This window comes from Gopherus evgoodei, chromosome 15, assembly GCF_007399415.2.
Source record: "Gopherus evgoodei ecotype Sinaloan lineage chromosome 15, rGopEvg1_v1.p, whole genome shotgun sequence".
NCBI classification, from domain to species: domain Eukaryota; kingdom Metazoa; phylum Chordata; order Testudines; family Testudinidae; genus Gopherus; species Gopherus evgoodei.
The window spans coordinates 27,637,744-27,645,482 of record NC_044336.1 but is presented as its reverse complement, the minus strand read 5'-3'; the positions used below and the strand labels follow the sequence as shown (position 1 = coordinate 27,645,482).

Here is a 7,739-nt window from a genome sequence, read left to right as displayed (position 1 = left end):
TGATGCATTGCACTAGGTGTTGAGCCACTTGTGAAAGCTAAGGTAGAAGAAAAGGTCAAATGTGGCCTGTACTAGATGATCTCAGTGGACAGACCTGGCATCAGGGAGGGAGTCTAAATCTCAAGTTAGCTTAGGCTTCAAGGAGCCTTGGACAGAAATTCCTCTACAATAACAAGCAAGCTCTGGCCAGCCCTGCCCATCATCCCAGTAAGAGACCTGTCACGTGGCTAATCAGGAAAGTTCACAGAACATTTGAAAGAGAGCCCAGTGTCTTTCTTCAGTCTTTATTGTGTAAAAATAAACTCAACAATTCATGTAAATTTCAGCAATAAAATGAAAAAAGCATGAATACCAGTAGAAACAGTGCATTTCCAGAACTGCTGACGTGGATTGTGGCTGTGTGATATATTAATAACCCATTCAAAACCCAAAAAGACTGATAGCAAGTCATAGGAAAAATTTACAGCTTTGGTTAGCAAAATAATGACAAATTCAGATATGTTTATTTTCTACCATGCTGTACAGTACATACATAATATCACTCTTTTTGGCAAATCAGATGCAATTAGGACTGTGGGTTTATTTCTTCCAATTATCAGTTTTTCCAGCAGCAAATTGTGCTTAAGCTGCTGGTAGCTGAAGCCAACAGTTTCCAATCACTAGCTCAACAAACTGAACTTATAATGTTGGGGTTTTTTTAAGAGCACAGTTAAAATATGCTGCCCTGGGCCACGTTTTGGTATCAAGGTAACTTGATTTGTTTTGTGGATGGTGATTTCTCTGCATCTCAATACTGTGTTTTAAAAGGGCTGGTCATGTGACCAGCTCTCTCCTGGCTTGAGTAGGATCAGCCCTGGAGCGCAGCATCAACCTTGGACTGCTTATTCCATATCCCTCCACGTTGCATATTTATTTGCCATATCTTTGGAGTTTGTCATAAAGGCTGGTTCAGCCTCGTGTGAATTCTCTCTGCCTCACCCAACCCTACCACCGAAGATGGAGTTCAGAAGCGGGCTAGGCGCTGATCTCCTGCAGACCAAGAGTTGTAAAGGGAAACCATACAAAATAGATCTATTACTTCAAAATAAGCTTCTCTTTATCACCCCCACACACCAACACTGTAGTGTCTTAAAGTATTTTTCAGGGACGTTCAGTTAATTTTATATCCTTTTATTTTTTTCTCCTGCATAAAAATACCTTTTATTGGTAATAAACTTCCTTTTACAGTAAGATAAATAATATTCTGTGTTATCAAAAGCAGAAAGGCTGAAGATTGAGGGTAGCTAAACTTTCAGGGGACAGTAAAAGCTATTTGACAGCTGTCTCACGTAGGGTGCCTGTGTAGCTAGGCAAAACAGACACTGCTTCTGCAGTGCTTCGGATTTTATAAAAGGACATTACCTGAGAGAGGCGTGGTTCAGTCAGTGCATCAGGGAGCAGCAGGGGCAGGGAGGAACAGACTCCATGGAGGAGCTTCCTCCTCGCTCCGTTCTTTAAAGTGTTCGGGCATTAGGGGCGCGCAAGGAGGGAAAGGGCCGGGTGACTCCAGGCCCCGAGCTCCCCCGGGGCGCGGGTGCGGGGTAGCCTGATGCTGGATGGACAGCTCCGGGAGGGCGGGGCGCCGTGGTGCTGAAGGGACAGCTCCGGGCCCCCCTGCCCTGTGCTGAAGGGACAGCTGGGGGGGGGGGGCGTGGTGCTGAAGGGACAGCTCCGGGGGTGCTGAAGGGGCAGCTGGGGGGGGCGTGGTGCTGAAGAGACAGCTCCGGGGGTGCTGAAGGGACAGCGGGGGGGGGGGCGTGGTGCTGAAGGGACAGCTTCGGGGGTGCTGAAGGGACAGCGGGGGGGGCGTGGTGCTGAAGGGACAGCTCCGGGGGTGCTGAAGGGACAGCGGGGGGGGGGGCGCGGTGCTGAAGGGACAGCTCCGGGGGCCCCCGCCCTGGCTGAAGGGACAGCTCCCAGAAGTCGCAGGGCTGCTGAGTTGAAGGCCAGAGGGACCTGAACGTGTTTTGAAAACTGAAGGCCGGAGCAGTTTAGCTGGAGGGGGAGGGATAACGCTGCTCCCCAGCCACCCTCCTGCTGGGAATTGGGACATTCTATGGCATGAACATCGCTCGGGCAACCCGTCCCCCAGCAGCCCCTGCTAGCAGGCCAGGGAACCAAGACGAAGCACCCAGGGGAATGTCAAAGCCCGCCCGCCCCCGCCGCCTCTGCGGGAATCCAGGGGTGCCGCAAAGCGGGGGGGGGGACGGCCCCGTAGAAGGCTCCATAAACAGCCCCTCCTTTGTAACTCGCCCCAGTTAACCTGGGGCAGGAGCCGCTGGGCTCAGAGCCAGGCCAGAGCTAACCCGCCTCCCCCGGCCGGAGAAGGGCGGCTGCTGAACGCCAGACGCGGCTCGGGAAGTGCTTGACTATAGGCCGGGCACCTGCAAGCGCCTGACCCGCACTCGGGCCCCTGCTGTGGCCAGAGGATTCAAATCCCCTGCTTTGCTCCCACCCCCGCAGCTCCCCGCAGCCTGCGGGTGTCTGGCGCCTGCGGATGGGCGCTTTGCGGCCGAGGAAGAGGCCTGAGCTGAGCTGATGGTAAATCACTGGCCAGCGACCCAGCAGGGCTCCGAGGGTGCGTTGGCTTCAGCAAGTCAGAGCCGGAGCAGGATCCCACATGGCTCCTAGGGGGGCTCCTGGCCCCGAACCCCCAGTTCCTAGGGCACAGGACAGGACTGTTCCTGGCCAAGAAACACCCCTGCTGGTCAAACGTTGAAGGGGGGCAGGCTGGAGAAGGAAGGAGCCTGGGGATCGGAGGGGTTTGGAAGCAGGTCCCCCTACCCCGCAAGGAAAGAGGTTGTGAGCGCTGCCAGGGTTTGCGGCTCCGCTTCCAAGCCCAATAGGGGATGGAGGGGAGGTGTGGGGGGCGTCTTGCTCCTTCCATGCTCCTGCAGAGACAGTCCAAGTGAACAGGAGTCGCGCCCCGGTAGTGAAAGACGAAAGGAGCCTCCCACCGCCCCCGAAAGTAACCGGGGACCGGAGGCTCCTGCGTCAGCCCCACACCCCCTGGCCCAAAGCAAGTCGAGGCCGCCTTGTGCTCTGCCCCACCGACACGGTGCTCAGGGGTGGGGCGTGCGGGTAGGAATGGAGCGAGAACTCAGCGCCCCCCCCTCTCCGGGTGCAGACGCGCCCCCCTGCTTGGCTAGGAGGGGACGAGCCGCGGGGGAGGGAGCAGGAGCAGGAGCAGGAGCAGGAGCAGCAGCAGCGCTCTCCTTACCAGGATGCAGATGAAGAGATGCGCCGAGGCGCTGCACCAGCCCAAGGCACGCAGGCTTCAAAGGAAGTTGGCAGAGAGAAATGAGCCGGTTCGGGGGAGCTGGGAGCGCGGACGCCGCGCTCCAGAGACAGAGCGAAGAAGAACGAACCAACCCTCTCACCTACTTGTGGGTGGCGCAGCTCGGGGCTGCCCGAGGCCCTGGGCCCGGCCCCCGGCTGGAGCGCGCCCCGCTTGGCGAGCAAGGCTGGGGCCTGGGTCTTTGCTGGGTTTACCTTTGCACAGACGGACGGGGGAGGGGGACAGACTCGAGTCCTTGATTCCTTGGGGGGGGGGCGCTCCAGCCGCTAGTTGAGCTGGCGGCAAGCTTCGAAAGTCCACTTGGTGGCCCCCCCGTAGATGTCGATGTTGGTCTCGGACCAGGCGATGACGTTGCCGGCGGGGGCTTTGGTGCTGCACGTGGCCAGGTTGTAGATCTCCCCGGGGCTGAGCTTCCGGTCCCAGATGTTGAAATGGGCCAGTTCGCCCACGAACGCTTGGGTGGCGTCGAACCCCCCGCCCAGGGTGTCCTTGGAGAAATGCAGCAGCGGGTCACAGGGGCCAGGGCGGTTCGCGTCCCTGCTGCCCGCCAGCGCTTGGCTCGGAGTCCCCTGGAACCAGGATCCGAGTCGCCTCTGGGCTCCTGTGCCCAGCGGGTGACAAGTCCCGCTCGGGGAGCCCAGCTGGGGAATCGGCGCGGGGCAGCCTGGCTCTCCCAAGGCCCGGGGATCAGCGCGAGCCCGTCAAGTCAGGCTCCCCTCCACCCCTAAGGGGGAACCAGCCGCCTGCCTCGGGCCCCCTTCTGCAACCGCTGCGCCGCACTGTCCCCGCAGCCTTCGCGGAGGTGGGGCGGGGGAGAAGCCACTGCCCCCCACCCACCGCAAAGTCCGCCAGGGAGCCCGGCAGCCAGGAGGCCGGGCACTGTGCGTGCCGCAGGCGGAGAGAGAGAGTGTGTGCCCGCGCGTGCAGGAACAATTTGTATAGTGGGGGCCGAGAGCCATTGTACCAAACGGAAAACCCTGCATAGGATGGAACCCACTTCAAGCCAGGGGGGGCAGCAGCTCCCCCAGCACCCTTAGTCCAGGCCCCTCTGAGAGACGGTCCGTGCTTGAGAGAGATGTTCTCTCGTGTGTGTGTGTGTGTGTGTGTGTGTGTGTGTGACAGACACTTAATCCCCCTCCTCTCCCTTGCCCTCAGGTCACTCCCCCCTCCCAGCCCTGACCTGAGGCCCCCTCCCCTGCAGCCCCCCAGGGCAGCCCTGGCCTTCTGAACCACGGGGCTCTGCGCCGGCCCCTGCTGCCTGCGCTGGCGGCACCTTACCTGCTCCTGGCCCAGGACTAGGACCCCCTGCGGTTTGATGGGGTGATAGGGAGCCAAGTTCTCTCCGTGGCCCCCCTGCGTGCCGTCCTGGTAGGCCTCCCACACGCCGTCCCGCGTGGTCCAGGTGATGCAGATATGGTGCCACTTCCCATCGTTAATGACGAACGGGAGCTTAGCGACCTGGGGGGTGGGGGGGCGTGAGACAGGGAGGTTACTGCAGCCCGGGGGCCGCCGAGTCAGAGAGGTCCCTAGGTCGGCCCGAGCCTCCCCCACCTCGGAGCAGAGTCCGCTGCGGCTCAGGGAGCTCCACGGCCCGGAGAGGGGGCCGCTGGGACCTGCCCCTGCTCCCAGTGAGGTCAGTGGCGAAGCTGCCAGGGAGCTGAAGTGGCGCAGGATCGGGCCCATTCTGCGTACTCGGACTCGGACAGGGGCCCGGACTCCATTGGGGGCACTAGCCCCAAGCTCCGGCGTAGGGCGGGTCTTATCCGAGCTAGGGGCCAAGTGTTTGGGTTTGTCAGTCCTGGCCTCCTGGGGCCTGGCTCCCCCTCCCTGCCCCGGACTGTCACTGTCCCCAGTGCACGGGGAGTGGGGTGAGACACGCCACTCCATCCCCGTGGGAGCGGCAGGGATCCCACGCGCGGGGAGCAGAGCGGAGAGCCGGGGGCTCTGCGGGGGCCCAGCCTACCTTGTCGTTAATGAGGATCTCCATGGGGTTGTTGCCCCACTCGATGAGCACCAGCTCGTTGGCCTGGCCCGGCACCGCGTACGAGAAAGGCGTCCCCACGCCCGGCGAGGCGCTGGATTTGATCCACATGCCCACGGAGAAGGCGTACATCTCGGGCAGGCTCCTCTTCACCTTGGCGTACATGTAGTTGGTCCGCAGCGGGAAGGTCAGCTGGAACTTGTCGGCCGGCCGGCTCTCTTTCTGCCCTGCCCGGGGAGAGCGGGGGGTTGCTCTCCGCGCGCGGGGTCTCTGCACGGGGCAGGAGAGGGACCCGGCGGAGAAAGAGCTGGGCTGGGCCGCCCCTTGCTCAGGACCAAGGCTAGCGGCGCCAGGGGCTGCCCAGGAGCCCTTCCTCTCCTCCCTCCCCCCGTTATGTAACAAGCCTTAAGATGGCACCGTCCCCACCCCACCAGCCCGCTGCTGCGCTCAGTCCGGGCCATTGCACTGCGCTTGGGAACCTGGGGTCCCCCCCGCAGCCCGCTTCCATCTCCGCCGGAAAGCCAGGGGGACCTGCCCCAATCAACCGCCCAGGCAGGGCCCCAAGGCGCAGCGAGCCGGGACTGGTAATCCCGCCGCTCGCTGGAGGTTGGGAGGCAGGAGGGCGCCGCGCACCCGCCCCAGCTCACCTAGAGGAGTGCCCGGCAGAGGCGCGGGACCCAGCCGCGTCCAAAGCGCAATGGTTTCTAATGGGCCAGTTGTGGGTTTTCTCGTGGGCAGATGTGCAGGGGCCAGGACACAACACGGCGGGGTTAGGGAGCTTCCCGGATAGCTGGTGAGCGAAGCAGGCCCCTTCGCCCCGCGCCCCCAGGTCCCGCCAAGGGACAAGGAACCAGACTCGGGGTTTAAAACGGGGCCCCTGCTTGGAGAGAGGATCTTCAATCCCGCGGCTCGTGGGGGGGGGTGATGTTTTTATCCCACCCTCGCTAGGGTTTGGGTTGGGAACGGTGCGTTTAAAACCCGCCGGGCCAGCTGCAGCCCGACCCGTTACCTTTCTCCAGGTCACTGATCCGCTGGTGCAGGGAAGTGAGCGTGCTCTCTATTTTGCTTCGTTCCTCGGACTCGTTCTTCGTTAACTTTCCTTCCTCCAGGCTGTTCACTCTGGACAGAACTTGCTTCTCTAAATCGTCTATTTTATTCTGAAGCACGTCCCGCAGGTGGTTGGTCTGGCCTGAGGAATTGATCCTACTAAACTGCTGCGGGGAGCAAAGAGAATAAGTGGATTGTTACAAACCACATTAACCCCGAGCGGTATTTACCCGGGACACGCTCTGGCGCTCACCAGCCGAGAGTTAAACTCATTTAGCTCTTAGCAAACAAGCGGCCTAGCTTAATTAAACTAAAGCGAACACCGCAGCCAGACTCACGTTTTGGGCTGCGCTCCACCTTGCTGCATTCGCCCCGCAGACGGGACAACGCCGCACCATTACAGGTTACCCCGGGGCTAAGATGTGCACCGGGTAGAGTCAGAAATAGGATCGTCCCTTCCCCCTCTGTCTAGCTCTAAGAAAGAACAGAAAATACAGGTACCTCTAAGTTTTCTAGTCTCGTCTTGAGTGACTGCAAAGTTTGCCCAAGTTGACTCAAGGTCTCAGCAGCTGGCGCCCGAGACAGGTCCCCCATGGTGTTTTTGGACGAGCCGGGCTGTTTGCGGCTGGATCCCCCGCCCGTTTTGGACTCGCTGTGGCCAGTCTCCGGCAGGCTCTGGCTTTCACACCTGCCCAGCTTGGTGGTCAGCTCCCTGATGGTGTCTTTGTGGCTCATGATGGTCTCCTTCTGCTGGAGCACCGTCTCCCGGAGCTGCAGGACGGTGGTCTGCAGCTCCTCGGCCGTGCCGCTGCCCGGCAGGGAAGAGGTGCACATGTCCATATCCACCGGCACCGAGGTGCAGATGAAGCGCGTCTGGCCGAAGCTCTGGGCGCATGCCCTCAGCAAGAGGACAGAGGCGAAGAAAAGGCTGCACGGGGCCCCCGCAGGCATGGCTGGTCCTGCCGCCAAATTCCCCCCACGCCGAGCCCCCTCCTCGTCTTCAGCACCCGGGAGCTGTCCAGCGAACTGCCGAGTGGACTGCGGTAAGCGGGCTGCTTTATAGCCCGCGGGCGGGGCTACGCCGCCATTGACGTCACGACGGGGTGGAATCCCGGTTTAATTGCCTGGCTGGCGGCTCGCGCTGGGGAAGAAAGCCCGGGAGGGGGAGGGTCCTGCCCGCTGGAGCTGGCGGGGCTCCCCCCTCTCTCTGCGGCAGAACCCTCGCACAGACACGCGCTCCGTGGGACAGTACCTGGAAGGGGGGGGTCACTGGAGGGGGGTAACTACCGTGCGCGCGGGAGTAGTGGTGTGTGGGTGTGGGTGTGTGTGCGCGCACGCAGGGAGAAGTGTGTGTGTTTGTACACGCAGGGGTGT

The 7,739-nt window shown here is 61.1% G+C and overlaps 1 protein-coding gene across 1 annotated transcript; it reads right to left on the bottom strand.

The window, feature by feature from the left end:
• Positions 1-270: 270 nt before the first annotated feature.
• NPTX1 (neuronal pentraxin 1) lies at positions 271-7,486 on the bottom strand. The gene is made up of 5 exons (XM_030534917.1): positions 6,867-7,486; positions 6,328-6,532; positions 5,301-5,545; positions 4,616-4,795; positions 271-3,825 (listed from the first exon to the last, which is right to left on the bottom strand). The coding sequence occupies exons 1-5, from the start codon at positions 7,314-7,316 to the stop codon at positions 3,604-3,606; spliced, it is 1,302 nt and encodes a 433-aa protein (XP_030390777.1). The 5' UTR covers positions 7,317-7,486; the 3' UTR covers positions 271-3,603.
• Positions 7,487-7,739: the final 253 nt, after the last annotated feature.

Coding starts and splice junctions, on each gene's coding strand:
- NPTX1 (XM_030534917.1), bottom strand. CDS start 7,316: ATGCCTGCGGGGGCCCCGTGCAGCCTTTTCTTCGCCTCTGTCCTCTTG. Junction 6,533..6,866: donor CGAGACTAGAAAACTTAGAG/GTACCTGTATTT, acceptor TGCTCCCCGCAG/CAGTTTAGTAGGATCAATTC. Junction 3,826..4,615: donor TAGTCCTGGGCCAGGAGCAG/GTAAGGTGCCGC, acceptor CATTTCTCCAAG/GACACCCTGGGCGGGGGGTT.